This window comes from Phyllostomus discolor, chromosome 6 (assembly GCF_004126475.2).
Source record: "Phyllostomus discolor isolate MPI-MPIP mPhyDis1 chromosome 6, mPhyDis1.pri.v3, whole genome shotgun sequence".
In the NCBI taxonomy this organism is placed as follows: Eukaryota; Metazoa; Chordata; class Mammalia; order Chiroptera; family Phyllostomidae; genus Phyllostomus; species Phyllostomus discolor.
Genome location: NC_040908.2, coordinates 156,228,567 through 156,256,194, shown reverse-complemented (window position 1 = coordinate 156,256,194; position 27,628 = coordinate 156,228,567). Strand labels below are relative to the sequence as shown.

Here is a 27,628-nt window from a genome sequence, read left to right as displayed (position 1 = left end):
GAAGCTCAGTTGGGTGTAGTTTTATTGGTCATGTCAGTGAGGGGCACAAATCAAACACCACCACCACCACCTGATCACTCTGCCAGCGCACGTCAGAGAGGAGAGAAGTACCTTGGCTCCAGGAGAAGCTTGGTTCCAGGCTAGACATAGCAGGGACCCTGGGGGCAGCTGGGTCGCCAACTCTGGAGAAGTGTCCAGAGCTAAGTCCAGAGCAATAACATGCTAGTGTCCCAGCTCCACAGTGTCCCATGCCCCAGCATCCTTGTTCCAACCCTAAGACTGGGATACCTTTGGCCCTTTAACACATAGCCACCTGTTCCTGCAGGACTTGTGTTCACGTTGCTCGCAGTCCTTGCTTGGAGCGCACCTTCATTAACGCCTCTCATTTCTACATCCTTTCCGGCTGGCTCCAAATGAGAATGCGATAACCTAGGAAGAGCGAGACCAGTCTGACTCACCTACGATCAGTCTCTCAGAGCTTGGGGCTGGCCCGGGGAACCTAGAACTGGGCACGGAAATACCAGGGAATTGGACAGCAGCCAGGCATTGCCGTGACCGTGACCGAGACAAAGCAAGAGGGGTGGGGCGCCTAGGCCAGAGAGACCACTGTCTCCTGATTATCTTCAGGGACTCCTACCCTGGGGTGAATGGGGCAGGGCTAAGCTGGGGTTCGCTTGCATTGAACCTTGGGGAGCAGGGTCAGGCTTGGCCAGTCTGAGATATAACCTACTTCACTCACCCATCACAGAGGCCAGCGTGTCTCCCATGGGATTGAACTCATTGAGCTGCAGAGACAAGGGTATAAGCATGAGGAGGGGCTGAAGGTATCAGGAGGGCATGCAAGGACTCATTTCTGGTCAGTGAGGTAGGCTGAATTCCCTGCATCCTCCCATCGTTTGAGGGCCCAAACCTCACCGAACTGATACCAGAAGATTCCGGGTCATAGAGCTGATGCATCAACTTCCCTGAGCTTCCATCAAAGACATCAATTGTTCTTAATTCGTGGCGGGTACCACTTTTGAAATTAGGATCTGGGTATCTGCCCACAACAATGAGGTTGTACCGAGGATGCCAGGCTGCCTAGGAGATGGAAAGGCTGGTCACGAGAGTAAGTGCAGAACATCAAAAGGGACTTCAAAAGTATTCGTTGCCACTAACAATTGTTAATACAGTTGCCAACAATTTAATAATGGAGATAAGATCTACACAAATCTACAAGAATAGTTTCCAGTGGTGCATACATCTACCGCCGTAAATTTCAGATCCCCAGCTGGCCCTTAGGACACCTTCAGGCCTGGTCTCTCTTGCATGTGCTGAGGTCATACCAACTGATCAATGTTTTAACATCAGCCTGACCCACACATTAGCCAAAAAGGTGAGCTTATGACAAAGGAAAAAGTCTCTGGTGACCAAAACCAAATAGGGCCTATGCAACCCGCCCCCCCACCCCATCTCTTTCATCCACGTGCATGGAGAGAGTTGCATGGAAGTTGGCCCGTGGCTGAAAAGGGAAGGAAGCCTGTGTTCCCCAGATCACCCCACTGGAAACAGATGTGAGCAGTTGTTGGAATGACAGATGGGACGGGACTTTCCTAAGAAACTTCTCAAGGAAGTTTTGAAGGAGGAAAGACGGTAAGCAGGAAGGAAGAAGTAGTACATGCAAAGGCGTGGAAGTAAGTCCCAGGTCACGCCTGGGAAGCTGTAAGTTGGCTTCACTGGATACAAAGTGAAAGACGGCAACAGATGAGCCCATGGGAGCATGTGAAGGACCTTGAGAGACGTGGCTACTAAGAACTCGGATTTGACTTGAGGCGTGTGAGGGCCATTCTAATACTAAATCATCACCGTTTCCTGAGCGCTTGCCAGGCGGTAGGTGTATGCTTTACATGTACTGATTCAACCTCACAGCAACCCTGCCAGATACCATTACTCCTCTCGTATACACACGGAACCGAAACCCAAAGTGGAAGTAATTCGCCCACGGTTCTAACCCAGAGGGGTCTGCCTGCCTGACGCTGGCGTGCCTTACCACTGTGCTGCCCTGACCACAGTGCAGGGCTGGGGTTCTGCAAAGGAATATGAAACAGTAGAGGGGAGGACTGGCAGCGTTCAGACTGCTTAGGGACTTGGGCAGAAGGAACCTCAGGACTGTAAGCCATGGGGAGTGCGGCCGGAGAAGCTGCTAACAAGAAGCCGGCTAAGGTTAGCTTGCAGATCAACCGTACACCCAGAGAACGAACAGAGGGTCAGGATCTCAGAAAATGCCCTCAGCGAGGAGACCAGGGCTAGGTTGAAAAAACTCAGGAAAACAGCTTATCAGAGAAACAAAACCCAGCAAAACAGGACCACAGAAGTGGGACAAAAGGGGCAGAGAGGTCCAGGGGACGAGAGACTGCTTTGTGTGAGGGCAGGAAGAGATATGGAAGGAAAGGCCGCTTCTGTCCTCTCTCCGCCTTGGGCAGTCCTCCTCTGTCCCCACCCACGATCACAGTTCTTGACTCTGTCACTCACCTTAATGGGTGTCAGGTGCTGGAAGTGGCGGTGAGGGTGTGGGATCAGGTTTGGGGGGCGGTCCCACTGGGAGGCAGAGTAAACCCGGATCTCACTCTTCTGGTCAGTGGTCAGGAGCCGGACGCCATCAGGACTGAAATGAGCTGGCAAGGGAAAAGCCCCTGAGCTGAAGGGGCCACGGGTCCCCTGCTGTCCCGGCCTTCACAGGCCTTCTCTTGCAGGGACCGCCTCCCTCCCGCTGTTCTCCAGACAGGGGTGGAAGGCAGGAGGTGAATCTGGGCTGTGAGCAAAAATATTCTGGAGACTCCACAGCTGACGGGGGCAGCTAGAGTCAGAAAGGTTCCGGGACATCAGCTTGGCAGATACTGTCAGGGGTAAAGGTGTGACCTAGAGGCTTCTGAACTGGACTGAAAGCCCCGGAAGGGGAGGGGCAGGCGGGGTCTACAGCAAGGAGGGGGTCTATCCCACCTGAATTGACGGGATGCCTGTGCGGCAGCGAGTAGAGAAAGCCCGATTTCCCCTTAACCTGGCGCAGGTCCCAGATTTTCACTGTTTGGTCGACAGAGGCTGTGACCAGACACCAATCAGAACACGGGTTCAGGGCCACATGGGTCACTTTCTTTTTGTGCATTCTCAGATTCCAAAGCTGCAGAGGAAAGCTCGGTTCAGGTGGGGGCAGAGGACAAGGCTGGGGGTAAGGGAGGGAAAGGGAGGCCCCGGGCTCTGGAGAACACACCTCCTTGCCGTCCATGTTCAGCAGGACCACGTGCCCCACGTTGTCTCCCGTGACCACCACTCGTCTTTCTGCAGACACATCCAGGCTGCAAAACCAGAAGCTGGAAGGGAAGACTGTGCTGTAAGGTTCTTGGGGACAGAGGCAAGGTCCATCCATCCGCTGTCGTAGCTCCATGGCTAACACATAGACACTCAATAAATATTTGCTGAATGAATGAATAACTCTCTTGCCACGGGCTCCCAGGGAAAAATGCCTAGACTTGTCTACCAGCCAGACAGACCCAGTATGGGGTGATGGGGCTCAAACATTTGTCCGCCGGGCCTGGGGTCCTCAGCTAGTATGAGCCCCTGAAGCAGCCAGACCTCAGGGCTGTAAGGCAAGTCCTCAGGTTAGCTTGCCCCACGCAGCCCTGGGTTCTGAGGAAGACTGCTTTATGATTCTGTCTCTTTGCTCTCCACCTGTTGAGCCAAAGGAGGTGACAAACCAAACAGGGACTGCCCCGCTCTGTTCCTCAGAGCTGGCTAGAAAGGAACGTCTGCCCCCTTCTGAGCATTTAGGGGAAAAAAGCACACACAGCCCAGAGACTTGAGGATGAAGGAGATGAGGAGGGAGGTGCTTCAGGGATCCCGATATCCAACCAGGAGAGCTCAAACCCTCAAGTCCTTGCTACACCGCCTTTTGTGTCCCCTATGAATACCTTCCAGAGGGAGAGTTTCTTGTGGAAGAGAAGCCTAGAGCTGGGTCTGTCCTCACCTGTCCTGATTGCACGTGTATTTCTTACCCCTGCGGGGGCAGTCCAGGACAGCATCCAGTGCTGGTCAGACCTTAACACACCCTCAGTTCCTGAGGGAGCAGGGGCGTCTCTGGCTTGAAATCACAGTGACAAGTATCTTATCGTTTCTACAACCACTTGCTCTTGGGGAGTCCAAAGACTTTTATGGATATGATTTTATCCATTTAAGCTTCCACCATGGAACTGGTCAGGCCATTACACCCCAGCGATGTAGGGAATGAAGTTTAAGTTCTCATCTCCTGCTCCACACTGTAAGTGGCTAGCTAGGTCAACGCCATGTTGACTTGTCCAGTGAGGATCAAGGTCTCATGGAATATAGGAATGAATGACTTACAGGACAGCTGAAGCCCTTCCATTGCTGAGAAGAGCTGAGGCTCCAGAACTCCTCTCCAAATTACCCACCTGGACCAGAGTAAGAGCAGCTAAAGAAAGAGTCTGAGAAGGAGACAGAAGGATGGAGAGTGGCCCACCCCTTTCCTTACTTCCCTGTACCGGGTTTGGGTAAAAGAGGCGGGACCTGGATGCTCTCGCCAGAACTGCACCGAGCACCTAGAAGCCCTTGCCCCTAGTAGTTAAATTACTCACTTGCAGGTGCCATAGCTGGTATAGACTTGGAGAATGTTGCCTTTAAAGTCTTGCAGCCTAGTCGTTCCCTCCATTGAGGAGATGAAAAACTGGTCGGTGTTGAGAGGGTTAAACTTCAGCCCAGTGATGCTCCCTCCAGCTCCGATCTGACCCAGGAAGAGGAAAGCAGGTGAGTGACGGCGGCCCAGGAGGAGGACGAGGTCTAGTGCACACACTCTGCCCCCGAGGAGAACCAGCGGGCAGCACTCGGGCCCACGCCAGTTTACACGCCTAGACCCTATGGCACTCTCCACTGTGCCCCTTATTTCTCCGAGTTTTAGTTTGAATTTTATTTTCCAAATTAACATACAGTAAATGTGGTTGTTTTGAGTATACAGTTCTATGAATTTTAACACATGCATAGATATAAATAACCACCACCAAAATGCAGAACAGTTCCGGTATCCCCCAAAACTCCCTCGTACTCTCCCATTGTAGTCAGACCTCCCCCGACCTCTAACTCCTGGCAACCACTGCTCTGTCCTCTGTTGCTATGGCTTTGCCTTTGATAGACTGTCATGTAAGCAATCACACAGCATGCAGCCTTCGGAGACCAGCTTCCTGCATTTCACTCCACACAATGCCCCTGCGACACATCCAAGTTGCTGTGTGCACCTCTAGCAGGTTCAGCCGTATTGCTGAGTACTCCAGGGGGTGGATGTACGATAGTTTATTGCACGCTGTGCTCTTTTTAGGAGAGCTTTGTCTCCAAAGGGTGGCTGGGTTAGGAGGGCAGGAGACAGCTCGGAGCTCCTCCCTGTGCTTCCCAGACATCCCTGGCAATGATGGTGAAAACGGTCATGGTCACATCCATCGCTTAACCTTATTACCGTAAGTGCTTATTATGCCTCAGGCACTGTTCTCAGAATCTGACATCCCCAAGAGCTCCTTCTCTGCTGCTTTCCTGTACGGCTGCTATCTCAGCCTCACACACCTCCACAAGGTCTCTCACACAATGTCCACTTTGCTTACTCAACATGCTAACTGGCAGGTTCTCCATGCCCTCTATAAACATTCTAACCAATGCCCAGGGTCTGACAAACCCTTGATGCTAGTAAGATAACCCTCTGCTCTCACCAGTTGAGTTCAGTTCCTACAAGGGTTAGCTGTGTTTGTTCTTAAACCTGTATATCCCAGTTTAACTTTTTATTATACGGTAATTATGTAATTCAATTAAACGTGTAGTTTAATTACATATAATTTATTAAACGCTTGATTAAATATTTAAACTGAACATTTAAACATTCAATTAAACATGTAACTTAATTAAACTGATGAAACACATGCAAAAAGAAAGACCATTGTTACTCCACGAAAGCATGTTGAATGCTTTGGGAAAATTAGAGTAAAAAATTGCTGAAATTACAGTTGTCAAATTAAACATGGGTGAGATACGTATAAACAATTAGGATGGGAAATAATAGAGATTTTAAAAGAATCTGCAATCGGGTTGCTTCAGGACTGTTTTTAAGTTATGTTTCCACTTTGGTGAAATGGAAACTGGACCGTATATAGAACACATTATGTGTGCAGTGCACGAAACACCAGGTGCGCCCTTATCAGTGGACCCTTACTCCAAGAAAAGGACAGGCCCCATGTCAAAGCATTAGTAGTGAACACGTACATAAACATTTCAAGTTAAGCCCTGGCTGGTATGGCTCAGAGGATTGAGCACTGGCCTGCGAACCAAGAAGTTGCTGGTTGGATTCCCGCTCAGGGCACATGTCTGGGTTGCAGCTTGGTCCCCAGTTGCGGGGAGTGCAAGAGGCAACCACACATTGATGCTTGTCTCCCTCTCTTCTCCCTCCCTTCCCCTCTGTCTAAAAAGAAATACATGAAATCTTTAAAAAAATCATTTCAAGTTAAAATACATGAGTGTTCTCCTAGCAAGGGTGGACTGAGAGGTTATGACCAAATTTTATACTGAGAGGGAGTAGCAAACCTGGCCAAAATATGGAAAAGAGATATATTTGAGAACTTCCAACTCCAGTGGTGGTGGGTTAGTTTGTGTCAGGCCAACCTTTAGCTGAGAACAACTAGAAAATGTATATAAAACATGTCTTGCCCTGGCTGGCGTAGCTCAGTGGATTGAGCGCAGGCTGCGAACCAAAGTGTCGCAGGTTCGATTCCCAGCCAGGGTACATGCTTGGGTTGCAGGCCATAACTCCCAGCAACCGCACATTGATGTTTCTCTCTCTCTCTAAGAAGTGAATAAATTAAAAAAAAATGTCTTTAAAGAACGAAAAATGGTGCAGACGCTTCGGAAAACAGTCTGGCAGTTTTTAAAAAAACTAAACATAGAGTTACCATAAGTCCCAGCAATTCTGCCCCTAGATACACGCCCAAGAGAAATGAATACATATGTTCATGCAAAAGCTTGTACACAAATATTCATAACAGCATTATTTGTAATAGAGGCAAAAATCAATGACTCAAACATCCATCTCAAGAAGTAGTAAAACTAACAGGAAACTAAAGCCAAAGAAAGTAGAAAGCAAAAGCATGAACTTTAAAAGGTAAGAGGACATCATAAACAATCTTATGCCAATGAATTTGAAAATTTAGATGAAATGGGTAAAATTCCTAGAAAAATACAAACTTGCCAAAATGACAGAAGACAAAGGAGAAAACTGAATTTACAACTAAAAAATTTCTTGCAAAGTAAATTCTAGATCCTGGTGGCTTCACTGGTGAATATACTAAATATTTAAGAAAAAATATCCATCTTGTTTTGAAATTTTATTTTCAAGCTATCTCTAACTCAGACAAGTTGCAGAGATCGCACAAATAATTATTTCTCTAGAACGATTTGCTGGCGAGTAGACAACAGGTCTTGCTCGTTCGCCAGCACGGCCCTGCGTGCCAGGCAGGGCAAAGTAGGTTCACCGTCGTTCGCATGTAGACACACGAATAACAACACAAAAGTAAACCCTGTATGTCACGTACTCACAACTGTAAACCTACTTTTGCCCTACCCTATATCTCTTACAAGAACATTCTCCTGCATAACCACAATAAAACCATCAAAACTTAGGGGTTATCTAAAGTGGTTCAAATTCATAGAAATGGAAAGAAGAATTGTGGTTGCCAAGGCTGGAGGGAAGGGGAAGTGGGGAAGTGTTATTAGATAGGTATACAATTTCAGTTTCACAAACTGAAGAAGTTCTAGAGATTTTTTGCACGATAATATGAATACAGTAAACACTACTGAACTGGATACTGAAAAACAGTTCGGATGATAAGTTTTAGATTATGTGCTTTTACCAGTTTTAAAAAGAAGCAGTATTACTTGCTGGAGATACATTGTAATTGTAATTGTAAAAACAGAAAATAAAAAAAAATTAAATGAAAAAAGGGATGTAAGCCAAAACAAATACACAAGAAACCAATTAGTTTGCCACATTATTGGAATAAAGGGGAAAAGTCATATGCTTCCTGATCTCAATAGATACAAAAAAGAGTTTTGGGGTTTTTTTTTTTAAGAACAGTTTTTTTTTAAACTAATGACTTTTTTTTTTAAGATTTTATTTATTTATTTTTAGAGAGGGAAGGGAGGGAGAAAGAGAGAGAGAGAAACATCAATGTGCGGTTGCTGGGGGCTGTGGCCTGCAACCCAGGCATGTACTCTTACTGGGAATCGAACCTGCGACACTTTGGTTCGCAGCTCGCGCTCAATCCACTGTGCTACGCCAGCCAGGGTCAAAAAAAAGTTTTTGATGAAACTGAATTATCATTCATAATAAGAACTTTTGGCAAACTAGGAATAAAAAAGGAACTTAATATGACAAAGGATTTTAAAAAACGAATAAGTTTTAAAAATAAACAAGCTCCTAGGTATATGCCCAAAAGAACTGAAAATATTTTCAAACAAAAACTAGCAGAGGAACATTCATAGCCATAGTAATAGTAATAGCAAAAGATGGAAACAACCCAAATGTCCCTCAACAGATAAATGGATAAATCGAATATGGTATATCCATATGATGGAATATCACTCAGCTGTAAAGAGTAAGGAAATACCGATACTTGCTATAATATGAATGAATCTTGAAACAGTATGCTAAGTGAAGCCAGACCCAAAAGTACAAATATTGTATGACCCCACTGATATGAGGTACCTAGAATAATCAAATTCATAAAGTCAGAAAGCAGATTAGTGGAGCTGTGGGAAAGGGCAATAGTGAGTCATCATTTAAAGGGTACATAGTGGCCCTGGCAGGTGTAGCTCAGTGGATTGAGTGACAGCCTGTGAACCAAAGGGTCACTGGTTCAATTCCCACTCAGGGCACATGCCTGGGTTGTAGGCCAGGTCCCCAGTTGGGGGCGCATAAGAGGCAACCACACACTGATGTTTCTCCCCCCTCTTTCTCTTTCCCTTCCCCTCTGTCTAAAAATAAATAAACAAAATATTAAAAAAAATAAAAATAAAGGGTACATTATTTCAGGATGATGAAAAGCATTCTAGAGATGAACAGTGGTGATGACTGCACAACAATGTAAATATTCTCACTGCCACTGAACTGTATACTCAAAATTGTTAAATGATAAATTTTATGTTATGTATATTTTACCACAATAAAAAGTAGTAGAAATCATACTTAACGATAAAATATAAAAGCCTTCTATGATCAAGAACAAGACAAAAATGTCTATCATTGGCAATATTCAACAATGTACTAGATATCTTTGTCAACGGAATAGGACAAAAAAAGTATAGTGATAGTAAAGGAAGATATCAAACTCTTATTATTTGTAGATGACAGGATTGTGTAGGAAAAAATTTTCAAACCTCAAACTATAAAAATCAATAACATGGATTTATGCTTCCAATCACAAATAGCACATTGCTGGCTGGTAGCCTAACAAAAATGTAATTGAAATTCCAGAAAAAAGGAGGGGAGGGGAAATTATTTGAAGAAACAGTGGTCTAAAATTGTCCAAATTTGATGACAACTGTAAACTTGCAGATCTAAGAAGCCAATGAACTTCCAGCAGGAGAAACATAGAAAAAGACACCAAGAAAATTGCAATCATTTTTAAAGCAGCCAGAAGAAAAAGGGGGAAATCGTGAAAAGAGAAACAGAAGAATGAGAGCAGACTTTTCGGATCATTATTTAAAGTACTAAAACAAGCCCTGGCTGGCATAGCTCAGTGGATTGAGCGCAGGCTGTGAACCAAAGCATCGCAGGTTTGATTCCCAGTCAGGGTACATTACTGGGTTGCAGGCCACGGCTCCCAGCAACTGCACATTGATGTTTCTCTCTCTCTCTCTCTCTCTCTCTCTCCCTCCCTTCCCTCTCTAAAATAAATAAAAATAAAAATCTTAAAAAAATAAAAAATAAAGTACTGAAACAAAGCAAAACCTGTAAACCTAGAATTCTATACCCAGAAAAAATATATTCTCCCCCCACCCCCCAAAAAGAAAGACTTTTTAAGATAAACAGAGGGAAAAAATGCATTACAAACCAATCTGCAACATAAGAAATGTTAAAGGAAAATATTACCAAAAGGCCACCTGGGTCATACAAAGAAACAAAAAGCACTGGAAATGGCAAATATATGGATTTTTACTACTTTTTTTCCCCTAGGTTTGTTTTTTAAAAAATCTCTAAAAGATATCTACCCCACAGCCCAGCCATTCCACAGCTAGGTATTTACTCAAGAAAAATAAAAACATGTATCCATACAAAATTTTGTACATGAATGTTCAGAGCAGCTTTTTCTGCAACAGTCAACAACTGGAAAAAGTCCAAATGTCCTTCAGCAGGTAAATGAATAAATAAATTGTGGTGTATCAATATTCTGAAACACTACTCAGAAAGAAAAAAAACTACTGATACACACAAAAATATAGATGAATCTCAAATAATTATCCTAAGTGAAAGAAGCCAGAAAGAAGAGTATATATTGTAGGATGCCATTTATACAAAAGACTAGAAGCCCTGGCTGGTGTAGCTCAGTGGATTGAGTGCTGGCTGTGAACCAAAGTGTCACAGGTTCGATCCCCAGTCAGGGTACATGCAAGGGTTGCAGGCCATGACCCCCAGCAACCGCACATTGATGTTTCTCTCTCTCTCTTTATCTCCCTCCCTTCCCTCTCTATAAATAAATAAAAATCTTTAATAAAAAAAAAAGAAGACTAGAAAATGCAAATTAATCAAAAGAGATAGGAAGCAGATCAATGGTTCTTGGGGACAGAGAGGCAGGAAGAAACAGAGACAATAAACAGGCATTAAAGAACTTTAGGGTGATGGGCACGTTCACGATTTTAATTTGATGGTTTCATGGTTGTGTAGATGTCAAAACTCATCAAATTGTATACTTTAAATAGCTGTAGTTTATTATATGTGAATTATATATCAATAAAGATTTAACAAAAAGTGAAAAGACAATTCACTATATGAAGCAAAAATAATAATGTATTGTAAGGTTGTAACTTATCTAAATATAAAATGTAGGACAAGGAGAGAAGGGAGAAAATGGAAGTAAACATACAGTTGTAAGATTCTTATAATGTATGTAAGTGGTATAGTACTATTTGAAGGTTCTCTCTGATAAGTTAAAGCTGTATATTGTAAGCCCAGGAGCAACCACTAAACGAGAGAAAAGGAAAGAGAAGTATACCAAAGTACCGTCATCCAAGGGTGGAGATAAAATGGAATCATAAGAAGTAGTCAACTTTTGGTTCGAAAAACAAGGGAAAGAAAATGAAATAGAGATGGGACAAATAGAAAGAAATACCGAGATGATAGATTTAAACCTAATGATATTTATAATTATATTAAATGGAAAAGGTCAAATGCTCCAATTAAGCACCAGAAATTATCAAGTTGGATTTTTCAAAATGCTGTCTACAGGAAGCCCATTTTATATACAAATACACAAATAGGTTACAAGTAAAAGGATGGACAAAGACATATCACACAAACATTAACTAGAAGAAAGCCGGAGCGGCTAGATTATTATCAAACAAAGATTTCAGAAAAATAAATATTACCAGGGGTAAAGGGAGACATCTCACGTTGACAAAGGGGCCAGTTAATCAAAAGGACAGAATTCTGAATGTGTAAGCACCTAAAATAGAGCTTCCAATGCTTGAAGCAAAAACTAAAGAAAGACAGATCCACAATTTTACAGTTGGAGATTCCAATATTCCTCTCTCGATAACTGCTAAAAGACAGAAAATCAATAAGGACATAAAACATTTGAACAACACTATCAACCATCTTAACCTAATTGACATTTTGAGAACAATCCACCCAGAAACAGCAGAATATGTGTTCTCATTATTTTATTTTTTAAATTCTTTATTTTATTTTATTGATTTTAGAGAGGAAGGGAGAAACATCAATTTGTTGTTCCACTTATTTATACTTTTATTGGTTGATTCTTCTATGTACCCTGATTGGGGATCGAACCTGCAACCTCAGTGTATCAGGATGATGCTCTAACCAACTGAGCCACCCAGCCAGGGCTATATATTCTTTTTAAATGCACATGAAACATTCACTAATATAGTCCATGTGCTGGGCCATAAAATAAGTTGAAAATGTAAAAGAACTGGAATCATATAAAATATTTTCTGTTCATATTAGAATAGAAATAGAAATAGAGGGGTATTTCAACAGTCCTCAAATATTTGGAAATTAAACAGCACTTCAGAATAGCCTATAGGTCAAAGGAGAAATCATAAAGAATCTGGAAATTATTTGAACTGAATGAAAACAAAAATACAACAAAATCTGTGAGATGCAGTTTTAGAAATACTTAGAGGGAAATTATAGCATTAAATGGTTATATTAGAAAAAAAGCTGCCCTGGCTGGTGTGGCTCAGTGGATTGAGTGCCGGCCTACAGACCAAGGGGTTGCTGGTTCGATTCCCATTCAGGGCACATGACTGGGCTGCAGGCCAGGTCCTCAGTAGGTGGCACGCGAAAAGCAACCACACATTGATGTTTCCCTCTCTTCCTCCCTCCCTTCCCCTGTCTTTGAAAATAAATAAATAAATAAATCTTAAAACAAAAAAGAAGAACATGATGGGGGACATCACCACAGATCATACTGACATTACAAGGATAAAAGGGAATACTGTGAACAACTTTATGTCAAATTCAACAACTTAGCTAAAACAGACAAATTACTTAAAAGACAAACCACCTCACTCATTCAAGAAGAAACAGGTAACTTACATTGCCCTCTATTTATTAAAGACATTGACTATATAGTTAAAACCCTTCCAAAAAAGAAAATTGCAGCCCCAGATGGCTTAGCTAGTGAATCCTACAAAAATATTTGAGGAATAGTACCAATTCTATGCAAATTATTCCAGAAAATACAAGAGGAGGGAACAATTCCTAACTCTTCATGAGGTCTGCCTTACCCTGATACCAAAACAATGGCATTTAATTAAAAAGGAAATTATAGGGTATTTTCAAATGGTCATCATCTCGTGTAAGGTGATGTGACAAGTAATACACAAATATTCTAGGATAGAATATTTATCCAACAATCTAAGTAGAAATATGTGTGTAACAGTGTATACACACACAGAAAGATGTACAAAGTGGGAATTTCATGTAATATTTACTTTATATTTTCCTCTGTATTGTCTGGACTTCTGATGATGAACATGAAGCATTCTATAATGAGAATAAAGTTTATCTCCATTTTGAAAATGCAATACATGTTCCCTTGCCAAGGGTCTGAAGGAAATAAAGATCAAAGCCAAGGTCAAATGACTAAAGAAGTGACAAAATGAGACACCGCTGCTCCCCTAGTCACTTGTCTCAAACCAACTCTCTGCTGTCAGTATCTGGGGGTAAAGACAGACCATTGTCCAGACCACCACACACTTCTTCCACACCAACCTAGTGTTTCCCTGCTATTGGCAAAGTTCAAATGCCCAGACCAACCCACAATGGCGGGAGGAAACTTCACGTAAATGACATGATAATAAAGGGTGATGTTAACCAAAAGCCTCGGCCTGGCACAAGTTCAATGCAGCTCCCCTTTTGGTGGGGAGGCTCTTCCCCTGGGACACCTTTAGGCTGTGTCTTAGTTTTCTCTATTCCCTGGACTCCTGGAGCAACATAAATCTCCTCCTGCCTGAGCTCCGGTTCTGACGTCAATGTAAAGCTTCCCTTCCTCGTCCTGTCTCACCAGCTGGGCAGGGAGACCGCTGAGCTCTGTCCACAGCGCTCTGCTGGCGGCTGCCTTTCTTCTGGCTTCAGGCACTTGTTTTCTTCAACTTCCATCTCATACCTCGAACCCTAATTTCCCAAGCCTGCCTAACCTGGCCATTTCCGATGGGTGGCTCTCCTAACTGTCATCCTGGGTTTGTCCTCAACCTCTTGTGTCTCTAAACCAGAGATGGGAAAGCAGTGCGCTGAAGCAGAATCCAGTTCACAGATGTGTTTTGTTTAGCTACATAGCGTGTTTGATTTCATTTAGGTCCTGGCATGAAAAACCAGGATATTTTAGATTGAGCCCCTTGTGTACTGTTGGTGGGAATATAAAGTGGTGCTGTCACAATGCTCCATTTTAACAGCATGGCAGTTCCTCAAAAAAATTAAAAACAGAGTGACCAGATGATCCAGCAATTTCACTTCTGGGTACGCACCCAAAAGAACTGAAAGCAGGGACTCAGATATTTGCACAAACACATTCATAGCTGCATTATTCACCATCGCTGAAAGGCGGGAACAACCCGAGTACCCACTGACAGATGAATGCATGAGCAAAACGAGGTAAAAACATACAGTCGAGTATTGTCGAGCCTTAGAAAGGAGGGAAATTGTTGATGTGTACTACAACATGGACGAACCTGCAGAAAGCTAAGTTCTAGGTTGCTAAGTTAAATAAGCCAGTCGCAAAGGGATAAACACTGTGTGATTCCACTTATGGGAGATAGTTAGAGCAGTCAGAATCATAGGCAGAAAGTAGAACGGTGGCTGCCCAGGGCCGGGGGACGGAGGAAAGGGGAATTAGTGTTCAATGGGTATGGAGTTCCAGGTTTGCAAGACGAACACGTCTGCAGACTGGCTACAAAAGAAAGTGAATGTACTGAATGCCACTGGCCCTACCACCTCACATCATCCTTTTCTCTGCTTGGCTTCTTTAGTCCTGTGAGTCTGTGGGTTTTGCCCTAAACCCAGAGCAGCACCTTCTGCAGTACAGCCCTCCGATGCCAGCCTCCAGCTAGGCGAGCTAAGGGTCTTCTCTTTGGTGGAAGGGCCAACACCTTCACCCCTCAGCAACTGATGATAAACACCAGCACGACTGAGAAGACCATCCTAAAAAGCCCTACGCCACACCTTGTCCCAAACACACTCTGCCTTTCCTCCTTTCACCTCCGTTTATGTAAACGGTATCCTTCCTCGCTCCTCACCCATCCATGAAGCCTTCTCTACAGATTCTAATCCGAGAAAGGCTCTTCCTTCTCTCACGTGCTGTGGCATGTGGTGTCTGCACTGCGAGTTATGTCGTAGCCTACACGCCATCCACCCAGTCACACGCCAAGCCCCTCATTCACTCAACAAATACAAAGCAGCCACCCCGGGCAAACATCATTCTAGGCACCGGGGACAAAGTGGAGTGCCAGAAAGACAAGGTCCCTGCCATTGTGGAGCTTACTTTCCAGGGGGGCAAAGGAAGTAAGTAAGTCAAACATTTCAGATATTAATACACATTGTGGGGAAAAGGTGAAGCAGGGAGACAGGGAGTGACCATGTTGGGTGGAGGCTACTTTGCAGACAGAGTGGTCACTGAGAGCTCTTTGAAGAAGTATATGGAGCTGAGATCTGAAAAATAAGAGGGAACCGACCATGAGGAGACCGTGGGAAAGGGCACTGCAGCCAATGGGTACAGCAAGTTCAAGGAGCTATTTTCAGGAATAGAAATAGCAAGTGTGGCTAAAGCATAGGAAGTGAGGAAATACAGCAGCACTAGGGCACAAGACAAGGACAAGAGTTGTGAAGAGGCTTAGATCCTAGGTGATAACTTACTAGTGGGTGACAACAGTTTATGCCTTCTAATATTTTCAGGGAAGGCACTCAATAAAGATTTGAGCATCACCACCATTTGCTTGTTTGAAAATACCCATAGCTACTTTTGATCCCAGTCATCTCCTTTTGGCTAGTTGACTTTTCACTCCTTCCATGCTTCTTCAGCACGGTTATCTGGCTCAGGGACTGCTCACCCCTTTGATGAAGGTAGGTTTGTCCTTTATGCCAAAGTTCCAGAGCAGGATATCTCCCCCTTTGGAGCCCACAGCTAGGGTGCTGGGGTTAGTTGGGTGCCATGCCATGGAAGTGGCCCTCCTGTCAAAGGGGGCAGCCTTTTGGAATATCCGGTACGAAGCCAGAGAGTTCAAAAAGGACTGCTGGAGATCCTGACAGAGAGAGAAAATAATGACGTTGAATTAAAACCCAAGTCCCAGGTGAGTTGCCACTCTCTGCCTCCTCCACAGACGAGCCCTAGGGCCCAGTCCTCCCACCAAAGGAAAACTAACTGCCTGTCTCTGAGTGTGAAAATATTTGCAATATACATGAAATCATCCTGGAAAGCAAGAGGGCAGAGCACATTCCAGCCTAAGACTTCCACCTTTACAGCCTAAGACATCTACCTGGCTGAGTGCCCAGTAGACCAGACCCCAAGGTGGCCGGTGATCTGAGCACTCTGAAAACCCGGTGAACCAACTCGGCATCTAATTTGGGGGCATCCAGTTGTGAAAAAAGCACCATGCAGACTCTTAAGCACTTCGGCCAGGACACGCCTCACCTGCTGCAGCGATGGCCAGGTGGTTCTGCCCAGCTTGTGGTGATGGAGGGCCCTGATGATGCTCCTGCAGTGTGGAGGGACCTGCAGGCTAGCCAGCCCCTCCCGAGGGCAGCCGGAGTCAGACCTTCTGCTAGAACCTGCTGAGTAGAACAGACGCATATTTTCTTCTCCAATTTCACTCAAGGAAGGGTTCTCTGCTGAAGTCCCAGAAAGCCTTGCTGTTTCACTCAGCAGAGCCCATCTCTCCCATCACCTCCTAAGGCCCTTCCATGGTCTGCTCAGTCTCATCCAGCATAAGAAATAAACAGTGAGCAGGGATTCAGTCCCTGCCCCCCCCCCCGCCCCCGCCCGGCATAGGAATTCTGGAGTGAAACTAAATATGCTTTTGCAGGGTTCCTCAGTGCTGAGCTGAAGAAACGCACAAGAATGAAGTGTATGCAGAACTCTTATCAATTTGGATTGGAAAACTTTGATAAGGTTGGGTGACAATTTTAAAATCACACATAATGCACAGTAAAAAAAAAAAACGTGTCTAGCATAGAAATGACTGTTTGGGGGAAGAAGTATCTTTAAGTCCTACATTAACATAATGTAGAGGGGATAGTTGTTGGCCCCAAGTCCAATCTGTTCTCCTGAAAACTGGCAGGACCGGAGCATCTCACGTGGCTCCAAATAGACGAGGCTACTTTGGGGGAGGCTGACCCACTTAGACTTGGAATCCAGCCACTCTGGGTTGCCACTGTGTTTGAGGATCTGATCTCTAGGAATGCAGACTCTTGGAAACCAGTTCTTTCTTTTGGGGGTGGAGGGGGGACCCAAACACACACACTTCATCGACCACCCCTTTCCAGTCTTTTGAGTTCTCCTTACAGCCCTAGGTTCCATCCCCATTAAACTTTGGAGAAACGTGTTTTCTAAGGAAAGAAGGACAGTGAGGGCGCTCACGACGGAAACTGAGGACCTGCAGCTACACACACACCACCAGACGGGGTGGGCTTATTTTAAACAGTCCCCAGCGTGTGACAATCTGGTACAAACAAGGAATTTGAAATCTGTCGTGTCTTATGTAATGGAATTCATCTGCCTCCTCCTGCCACCGGACGGAGGTGAGGCCCAAATTCTATGACATCAGGGGACCTGCAGACAAAATGCACAGCCTGAGGCATCTGAAACTTTGGACAGCCTCAGGAATTAGGAAGCACCCATCCCCCACTCCGGCCTCCTGCGTGAGAACCCCTAATGACGGAATTATTAAAGCAGCAGGCGTAGGCAGTACCGGGGCCCTTCACACAGAGCTTCTTGGCCTCGTGCTCCAGCTCCCCCGGGCTTCTGCTCCTCTTGCTCCTGGGGTGCAAAGCCACCTCAGAGGTCTTCCGGGTTTCTGGGCGTTTCTTGGGAGCCATCGCGTCCTCCGTGCAAAGAGGTACTGTACCGTAAACCGAGATTATAGAGGGAAGATAGGGAAGCCTCTAGGGAGAAAAAGGGCGGGGACCAGGGAACTGCTCCAACTTCCCGCCAAACAAGCCAGCTTCCCGCCAAACAGGCTCCCGGCTTCCAGACTAGTTTCTAGTTCCTGCTCCGCCCCTCTCTGAGAGGCCCCGCCTCTCCGGGGAAGGCCCGGGCGCGCGCGGGGAGATGGGAAGTGTGTAAGCGGAGGAGATCTTGGACTCCCTAGAGAAATGGGATGTGGCCTGCCCTACGTGCTGGCTCTGATCTAGCCCTGTCCGCCGACTTGCCAGAAATAAAGATGGCCGCCAGTGCTAGGTCACCCAACTCGAAGCCTCTTCAGACGCGACGCTGCCAGGCCTCTGCGGGTCGGAAGACCATATACCAATCAAAGAGTCGGCTCCGCCTTCCCTGTCTTTTAATTGGTGTTCACGCGCGCTTGGGCTTTGGCATTGGCTGATCAGTACGTAAGGTGGCTTTGTAGGTGGCTAGACGTTTCCTTGCGGTAAAGACCAGCTTTTCCCGCCCGCACGTTTTGCGGTCCGTGCCGAGTCTTCTTACCCCTCTAGCTCGGTAGAATCTCAGCTTCTCTGAAGAGTGGTTGAAATTCGCCACTTTCCCCGAACCTACTGAGTGGCCGCCTGGGGCAGTGAGGCGCTGGGGGCCTGCGGGCCAACCCGACTTAGATTTCTTATACCCTGACTTCAGCCAAACGCCAATACTGTGAGCCTCCGAAGTGAGGTTGCGCTATTGCACCGGCCCGAGAGGAGACTGTTCGGACGCACCCCACTTTCTGTGACGAGCTAGGCTGGAGCTGTGGTTAGTAGGGGACTGCTCCTCCCGCCGCACCCTCACCTCCCGCTAAGTTTTGGTAGGGTGAGAGGAGACAAAAATACATTAACTGGTCGAGCCTGCACTCAAAGACAGGGAGGGATGAAAGACATCTCAAAAATATTATTCTTGGAAACAAATGAAGGCTCCAGAGGAAAAATTCAAAAGTGTCCTTTTGATGGAAAGATCAGCTCAGAGTGTTATAAATGGCAACCGCCAAGGGGACAACCTGGTGGCGTCTCCCCTGCTGGTTTCTAGCTGTGTTTTTCAGAGCTGTGGTACAAAAGCAAGCTGTCCCTCTTTAACCAGACCAGCCATCAGTTTCACCTCAGCGGGAGGCTCATGTCTGGGAGATCCTGAAATATAAGAAATGACTGGGCCCCTGGTTTACAACCTCTGAGAAGGAAAAAGAAAAAAACAGAAACTGGCGAAACGAGTCAAACAATTCAGGATAGAACACGGGTACTGAATTGTGGCACGCCAACTGAGACTTTTCAGATGCAATCAGAAAAGAAAGGAGAAAGAAGCATTTGGGAAAGTCTCACAGGGAAATCAGAATTTCACGGAGTTGGCTGGGGGAGGGAGAAGAGCATCCCAGGTGGAGAAACAGCTTAATAAAAGTTAGGAATGGGTGTGGGTTACAAGGAAGAGAAAAGCAGTCCCTGGCATCTGGGAGCTGGCCTGGTACCATCAGGCAGGCCTTGGTGTTCTGTGCAAATGAACAATTTCACAAAACCAGACAAGGACACTTTGTGACCGTGGTAGGTCAACACAAAAACATGTTCACTCATGCCTGAACACAGGCAATACTGTGAACATTGGTCAAACCACAAAAAACGGCCAAACATCTCTGTCTTATTTTGGGCAATAGGAATGATCACGGCTTCTTTGGCAATCACAGCTTTAGCTTTGCTTCATTCCCCCCGCCCTACTGATAGGATTAATTGATACACAATCATAGAATTACCCCCATTTCCTGACAGCTTCCAGTCCAGAACAAAGCCTCAGCCCTGTCTGGTGTGGCTCAGTGGATTGAGTATCAGCCTGTGAACCAAAGGATCGCTGGTTCAATTCCCACTCAGTGGAATGAGCAGTAAACCCTAAGTTCAACTTTGTGCAGAAGTGTCCCTGATGGTGCCTGGCTTGGGAGCACTGACACTTATGAGTAGATTCGGAGACAGCCTGAAGAAGAAGAGGAGAAAACTGATCACATTGAGAATCTGTGCAGAGTAAGAAAGTCCAAATGAAGGGGGTGGTTGAATGGCAAGCAGAGGAACTCAAAGTTCATTCATTCTACTGACATTTATCATAAACCTATTCTGTTCTGGCACTATTTCAAAAAGAACACTGAAATGGAAAATGCCCTTTGCCCCCATGGAGTGTACCTTTTAATAGACAAGAAAATCTATGACTGCTTTTTTTTTTTCTTAAAGATTTTATTTATTTATTTTTAGAGAGAGGGGAAGGGAAGGAGAAAGGGAGAGAAACCCTGGAGAGAGAAACATCAATCTGCTTCCTCTCGAGCCCCGACCAGGACCAAACTGGCAGCCTAAGCAGGTACCCTGACCAAGAATCAAAACTATGACCTTTTGCTTTACAGGATGACGCCCAACCAACTGAACCACACTGGTCAGAGTTAAATCTCCAACTTTTAAGGGCGAATGGCACCAGATATTGGACCTCAGCCCTTGAGTTTTGACTAAGAAAGAACTCAGAGCCCAGCAAAAGTTTATTTAGAAAGTCACAGATTTAGGAGAAGTGAGCCATTTAAGAAGTGAGCCAGCTAGGCTGTGTGGGCTCAGGAAACAAGTCACGGAGGCAAAAGAAGAGCCCTTGGAGCTTAGGAGAAATAAAGGCAAAGAACACTCGTCTAGGGGAAGCAGAGAAGGAACGGGCTGGGTAATGCTCCAGAGAGAGCGTTCTGGGGAAAGAAGGGGGTGGGGAAATGTAAGGGCTGCTCAGAGAGCTAGAGCCCTTTGTCTTGAGAGTTTTATCTGCTTTCCAAAGGTGGGGATTTCAGGGGTGGTCTCAGGAGGATCTCAATAGAAAATTTATCAGCTTTCCAGGTGTGTCCCCCGCAGGGTCATAGTCTCCACTGATTGGTTGGCACCAGGGCCAGGACAGGGGATCATTGATGTCAGCCACGGCATCACCTGGCCTTACTGCTTTTCTGGGCCTGGAGCTGAAAGACAGCTGAGGCCTAGGTGTTATCTCTGGTGTGACCAGAACCCTGTCTCCTGGTGATCAGACCCCAGGCTTTGTTCTTAAGGTTATTTGATATGAGTCAGAACCTCATTGTCCTGAGGGCTTCACGCTGAAGGGAGTGGCTGTGCAAGGGCTCTGATGGGAGTCCTCCGAGGCTATTTTCCAGCCCCCTAGTTCCTGCTCCAATGGGGGGTCTACTGCATAACTAGCAACATGCCAGGAGAGGAAAGGTCACCCTGGGGGCGAGGTCCCACCTGAGCACCTGGGGCCTTCTGCCCTGGTGACCTTCCATACCTGGCCTGTCGGTCCTGCTCTGCTCATGCCTGCCCCACTGCTACTGCATCTCACAACCGCCTGCGAGTGTGATAAGCTTAGTGGAAGAGGGAGCTTTGTGCTCTGGTGGGATGGAGGGTGGGGGCCGGAGGAAAAGGACACTCTAATTCAGCTTGGAGTGGGATAAAGAAGGGACAGTGTCAAGGAAGTCTCCCCAGAGAAGGTGACACTTAAACTGAATCTTGAGAGACTGCGGGGGAGCAGAGGGGCGTACGCAATGGGAAGGCAGGGAGGCAATAGCTAGATGGATTCATGAGCAAAGAAAATGCCCGCTTAATGCCAACTCTCCCAGAGTCTGCTTTGAGGATTGGGGGGTTTTCCCTGGTGGGTCACACACACTACACGTGGCCAGCGGCAACCTGCCTCACCTGCCAGGAAGGCACTTTATTTCAGGTTGTGCTTTGGGGCATCCTTACCCTGGGTTTTGCTTTGTTTTGCCGCAAAATAACTGCCCGGGGAGATGATGTCATCCAGATCCATCCGATGAACCCTCAGGTGCAGGGTGGATAAAAGCATTTAATACATTTTTTTGATGCCACTAATCTGATAATGAGGCTGCGGGTGCAGCGTTGTTCTGGTTTTGTGCCCTTGAGAGGCCACGCCATGCAGCTCCGTTGATAGAGGTTCTCGTCCTCCCTGTGACACTGCCTTTGACACACGGCTTCACAAGGCAGCTCGTCCGAAAGTTGCTGGTGACAGCAAATCATGGTCTCGTGGTTGCACTGGGAGCTGGGCAGACCATGAGCACGGCCCTAAGTGATGCCAGTTTCTTTGATCTGCAAAACAATACGTGGCTTAGGTGTTTTCTGGAACCAATAACAACACAATGGTGAGACCATTGTCCTTAGACTATGTGATCCTGGGTTCACTGTTTCACGTTGCTACGCCTGAGTTTCCTCATCAGAAAATCAAGTGGGAGGACGAGGGGGTCTCAGATCTCTCCCAGCTGCAACGAACTGAGGTCCTGTGACTGGCCTTTAAAGTGGCGGAAACCAGTGGCTGCTCTGAACTCAGGCCTCCCTGTGGGAAATTTCCATCCTGCAGGAATTGTTCTTCCTGGTGCGGGCTGATACACAACTCTGTTCTAATCAAGCTGTCTGTGGACCCAGATGCTCTGCTGGGTCTGCAGAACTGCCGGTCCTCCACACGGACGGTGCGTGCCGGCTCCCTGCCCACAGTGACTGCATCCAGTGGTGTGCAGCCCTGGAGGACCCTGCCGAGCGGGCAGGGAACCGCAGTGGAAATTCCCCCTCAAGGACTGGAAACAGACCGAGCACAGCCTTCGGAGTCCTTGCTGCTTGGCATCTCCGAGACACATTTCAACGCCCAGAGGTAAATGAATTTGTAATAATGCTAAGTGGGAGCATGGCTCCCACCCTCTGGGAATAGCATTTATTTTCAAAACTACAACTTTGGGCAGCTTTGGAAGTGTCAGACAGCTGTGTAAACACCAGAAAACCCACCTTCGGTCTTTCCTTTGGGGGTCGAGGCACGATCCCCACACTGAATCAACATCCCGCCCCGAAGCACCGCAGGTACCGGGTGCCAGGAAACTTCTCCAGGCAGCCAGGTTTTCAGGGCCATTGCCAGGGTGCTGAAATAATATATGTGAAAGTGCTGTGCAAACTGTAAAGTGTCCTACAAATAGCAGTCGTTATACAATCTCCCGGTGGGATGTCGTCTGCTGATGAGGGCCACTGGTAAAGGTGGTGAAGCTCTTCACTGTCCTTGGGCCTTCTCATGGGGGGGGGGGGGGCACCACGGAAAGAGCGGGGACCCGAGAATCAGAAACCAGGGGTCTGAGCCCTGGCGGTGCCTTCTACTCACTCTTTGGACGCCAGAGGTCTGTTCCAGGGCTGCGCACCTCCCAAGGGGCAGAAATGAAAATGGTTCTCTCTGTGCGACAGCCAAGCCCGGTCCCTATGAGTCACATGCTGGTGGGACCGGGAGAGCGACATTTGCATTCCTTCACATTCCCCTCTTCCCACTCCCCTCTCCGCTGCCCTGCTTGGCTCCTGTCCCTGCTATGACAGGTTTACTCCAAGAGCCGGTGACAAAAGAACAAAACTCACCCAAGGAACCCCAGCTGAGTTTGTCCCTGTGGAGGAAGGCAGTGAGCGGCCTGGGTAACTGTGGTTTTTATTGGGGAAGCGAATGATCTTGGTACAACTCGACACGCACCCGCCCCAACACTCGAAACTCCACGTGGGCACCCTCCCAGGCACATTTACTGTGCATTACGCTTTGTGCTCAACTGTCCCTGCGTCATTGGGCCCTGGAATCTGAGAGTTTTGTTATAATTACAGGCAGTCCAGAAGTCCACGCCGCATTCATGTTGGCAGCATTGAGGCTGCTGGTCCATTCTGCAAAGAGACACCTTTGTGAAACTGAGTGAAGAGAAACTCTGAAAGTCAGCCTGCTTTTCAAGTTCAAGAAGAATTTTATGCCCTGGCTGGGTAGGTCAGTCGGTTAGGGTGTCCTCTGGAAACGCCAAGGTTGTGGGTTTGATCACCAGTCAGGGCACAGGCAAGAATCACCCAGTGAGTGCATGGGTAAGTGGGACCACAAATCAATCTCTTTCTCTTCTTCTCTTTCTAAAAACCAATACATAAAATGTATAAAAGCATTTTACTAGATTTCCAAGGTTTAATAGCTGGAGCCCTCTCTAGCCCAGTGTGGTGGGTTGAATGGTAATCCCTGAAAAGATATACCCACGCCCTGACCTCCAGAACCTGTGACTATCTAGAAAAGGGATTTTTTTTTAAAGATTTTATTTATTTATTTTTAGAGAGGGAAGGGAGGGAAGGGAGAAAGAGAGAGAGAGAGAGAGAGAGAGAGAAACATCAATGTGCAGTTGCTGGGGGTTATGGCCTGCAACCCAGGCATGTACCCTGGCTGGGAATCGAACCTGCAACACTTTGGTTCGCAGCCCACGCTCTATCCACTGAGCTACGCCAGCCAGGGCTAGAAAAGGGATCTTTGCAGATGCAGTGAAGGATTGTAAAATGGGGAGCTCATCCTGGATTTCCCGAGTCGGGCCCTAAATCCAGCGGCGAGTGTCCTTACAAGAGGGAGGCAGGAGGAGGTGAGACACAGTCACAGAGAGACACACTCACAGGGAAGATGACGTGGAGACAGAGGCAGAGACTGGAGGGACACTGGCGACAAGCCAAGGGATACCAATGATTGCCAGACTGTCAGGAGCCACCAGAAGCTGGAAGGGCAAGAAAAGACTCTCCCCCAGAGCTGGGGGAGGGAGTAGGGCCCTGCCAACACTTTGATTTGGGGTTTCTGTCCTCCAGAACCGTAAGAGAAGGGATTTCTGTTGCTTTAAGCCACCCAGGGAGCGGGTGAGTTATTCCAACAGCCCTAGGCAGCTAATCAACCCACCTCTGCCGTGGGTGCTCAGCACCACCGGTGGGAAGACCTCCCAGTGGTGTTGGGGTCAGAGGGCCCTCACATTCCCACTTCCTGGTTGTGTTTTTGAGCCAATCCTAGCACCTCTCTGAGTCTGCTGCCTCCTTAGGAAGAATAGGCCCTACTGGGCTCAGGTGGCCGAGAGCTGAGCGGAATGCTTGAGCACCACAGCCTCCCCACACACACACTCTCTCCACGCTGCCCTTCCACCCCCCCGGGGCTGCCTCCCCTCAGGCACAGAGCTCCGGTTTGGAGGTTGAGTTGCATGGTTTCTGTACCTTCCCCGCGGGTCTCGGAGCTCAGCCATGATGACCAGGACAGCACCTGGCTGCCACCTTCTTGACAACATCCACGTGGCCATCTCCTCAGTGTCTCAAACCCAGTGTCTCCAAGAGCAAAATCCCGACCTTCCTTTCTTCTCCTGCCTCTTCACGTTGCCCTCAGCTCAGTCAACGGCCTTTCAATCTAAAAACCAGGGAGTCGTTTTTACTTCATGTGTTTTCATTTATTTTTATTTTTTAACTTCTCATTTTGAGGTCATCTCAGATTTACAAAGAGTTGCAAAAACTCCCGAAGAATTTTGATATACTCTTCCCTAATTCCACACACGTAACATACCCAACCATAAGGCAATTATCGAGATGAGGGAATTAGCACCAATCACACTACTATCTAATCTACAAACCATGCACATTTTGCCAAGTGCCCATTAATGTTTTACTCTGGTCTAGGCTGGGAATAGTTTCGAAATGTTTCTCCCCCTTACCGTCCACGTTTAACCCATCAGCAAGTTCTACTGATTTCCCCAAAGAACTTCTTCCATCCGCACTGAGTACCTCCCCAGCTACCGCTGTAGAAAATGCCGCTGTGGCCTTGCCTCTGGATGCCCGGAGCAGCCTCCTCACCGGTCTCCCTCTGATCCAGGGGTCAGCATAGTTTGCAGTAAAGGGCCCGATAGTAACTATTTCAGGCTTTGCGAGCCATATAATCTGCAGCAACCACTCGTCTCTGCCATTGCAGACAAGCAGCCACCGATTTTTGTAAATAAAGTAAGCATGGCAGTGTTCCAATAAAACTTTATTTGCAGGCTCTGACATTTGATTTCCTACAACCTTCACGTATTACAGAATATTCTTCTTCTGATTTTTTTCAACTGTTTAGACAATGTAAAAACCATCCGTCGTTTGCAGGCGGTCCAGGCCACGACTGGCAGGTCCCCTGCTCTAAGCCCCTCCTCACACGACATGCAGCACACCGCCAGGCCTCTCTTCTGCTTCCACTCCGCAGTCAGAACCAAACAAAGCCCGCAGTGTCTGGGTGCCGCACGTCCCTCTCACTGCGCCCTGGGCTGCTTGCTCTCCCACTCACCATGCCCTACCCACTCTACCCTCCTTTTACAGGTCAAGTCCCGGTTCCAGGGCGTTTGTACACATCAGTCGTACCTAGAATGCTCTCTTTGAGGTTCCCTTTTCACCTGCATAACTTCCACTTGTCTTTTGGGGCTTGGAGAAGCTTAAACTTCCTGGAGAGTGTTCTGTGATCCACCCCCACTGAAAATATGCTCCCGCTATTATTCTCTCAGAGCACCGCGTCCTCTTACTTTGTTGTTGTCCTTAAAACACTTATCGCATGGGTAATGACGCATCTGGGCCTTCATTTGACTTTAGCGGAAAGCTCCATGAAGGCAGGGACCATGTTGCTTTGTGTGCATTGTGGACCAAGCACCCAGCTGGGTGGCCGGCATAGTGGGAGTCCCCTGAGAGTCAGCTAAAGGGGTGGGTTCTCCACCATATCTCTCTCACGTGCAAAGGGCCTCTGTGGTCTTCAGGGCAGGGCCCAAACAGCCTGGGCAGGTTTCCCCAGCAGGACCCCCCTTGGTGCCTGAACTATGCAGGGGCACTTCCGAGGCACCTTCCACTGGGCCACGTCCTGACCGCAGAGAAGCCCTCGCTGAAGGCCCCGCTCGGAAGCCTGCTATGCATTTTCACTCTAATGCCGTCCATCTGCGGCTCTTCCTGCTTTCCAACCCAGACACAGCCTCCCCCACAGAGGTTAACCCCCCTCCGTAGCTCTGGGGCTGCCGGAGCTCTTAAAAACGTAGCTGTTGAATCAGAACACTTGACGCGGCTGCCAGTCGGGAACGCTGGGGCGGTGTCCAGAGGCCGTGAAGGAAGCATAGCAGCCGTCAGTCTTCTGCTGTAATCCGCCCTCCGCAGGGCCGCCGGAGTTCCCTTTAAAAAGGGTAAATCCGATCTACTCACTCACATCCACCCACCCACTGCCTGTAGGATCGAGTCTAAATTCCGCAGCCCACCTCGCAGGTCTTCGCCATTCCACCCCAACCCGCCTTTCCAGCCTTGTCTTCCCACGGCCTCCCCCCCGATCCTGAACTTCAATACACTAGACATTCTAGACCAGAACTGTTCAATACAGCCGCTATTAGCCTCTTGCGGCTGTTAATTTTTTAATTAATTAAAATTGGATTACATTTAAAAATCAGTTCCTGGATCCCACTAATCGCATTTCGAGTGCTCAATAGCCAAGTGTGGCTAGCGGCTACGGCACCGGACGGCGCAGCCGCAGAACGTCCCCGTCGCTGCCCACGGTTCTGTGTGGTGGGCGCCGTTCCAGACAGTAAGACCCGCTCACCATCTCTTAAAAAGACTCTTTATTTTAATTATATCATTTACACGCAAGTACGTTGTTAGTTTTCTCACATCACAAAAATCTCCTTGACCTATTCTAGACCTCTCCCTAGGGAGAATCACCGAAATAAGTTTGGCGTGTATTCTCTCTGAATATTCTGTGTGTGCTGCACTTTGCTCTTTTTTTTTAAAGATTTTATTTATTTATCTTGAGAGAGAGAGAGAGAGAGAGGGAGAGGGAGAGAGGGAGAGAGAGAGAAACATCAATGTGCGGTTGCTGGGGGCTGTGGCCTGCAACCCAGGCATGAA

The 27,628-nt window shown here is 47.0% G+C and overlaps 1 protein-coding gene and 1 long non-coding RNA gene across 3 annotated transcripts; one reads left to right on the top strand and one right to left on the bottom strand.

Annotated features, from left to right (window-relative positions):
* Positions 1-8: 8 nt before the first annotated feature.
* Positions 9-18,139, bottom strand: DDB2 (damage specific DNA binding protein 2). Of its 2 annotated transcripts, XM_028514964.2 has the most exons (10): positions 17,719-18,137; positions 16,443-16,579; positions 15,862-16,053; positions 4,626-4,771; positions 3,248-3,347; positions 2,980-3,157; positions 2,512-2,654; positions 916-1,080; positions 740-785; positions 9-429 (listed from the first exon to the last, which is right to left on the bottom strand). In XM_028514964.2, the coding sequence occupies exons 1-10, from the start codon at positions 17,843-17,845 to the stop codon at positions 389-391; spliced, it is 1,275 nt and encodes a 424-aa protein (XP_028370765.2). In that variant the 5' UTR covers positions 17,846-18,137; the 3' UTR covers positions 9-388. The 2 variants fall into 2 exon arrangements, with proteins under 2 accessions (XP_028370765.2, XP_035885272.1); XM_036029379.1 differs by lacking the exon at positions 916-1,080 and having other exon boundaries at positions 17,719-18,139.
* A 2,106-nt stretch (positions 18,140-20,245) lies between these two features.
* On the top strand, positions 20,246-23,867 carry LOC118501340. Its single transcript, XR_004903974.1, has 2 exons — positions 20,246-22,589; positions 23,564-23,867. It is a non-coding gene; the product is annotated as an uncharacterized LOC118501340 (long non-coding RNA).
* Positions 23,868-27,628: the final 3,761 nt, after the last annotated feature.

Coding starts and splice junctions, on each gene's coding strand:
- DDB2 (XM_028514964.2), bottom strand. CDS start 17,845: ATGGCTCCCAAGAAACGCCCAGAAACCCGGAAGACCTCTGAGGTGGCT. Junction 4,772..15,861: donor AACCTACCTTCATCAAAGGG/GTGAGCAGTCCC, acceptor TTCCTGGGTCAG/ATCGGAGCTGGAGGGAGCAT. Junction 786..915: donor AATCTTCTGGTATCAGTTCG/GTGAGGTTTGGG, acceptor TTGTCTCTGCAG/CTCAATGAGTTCAATCCCAT.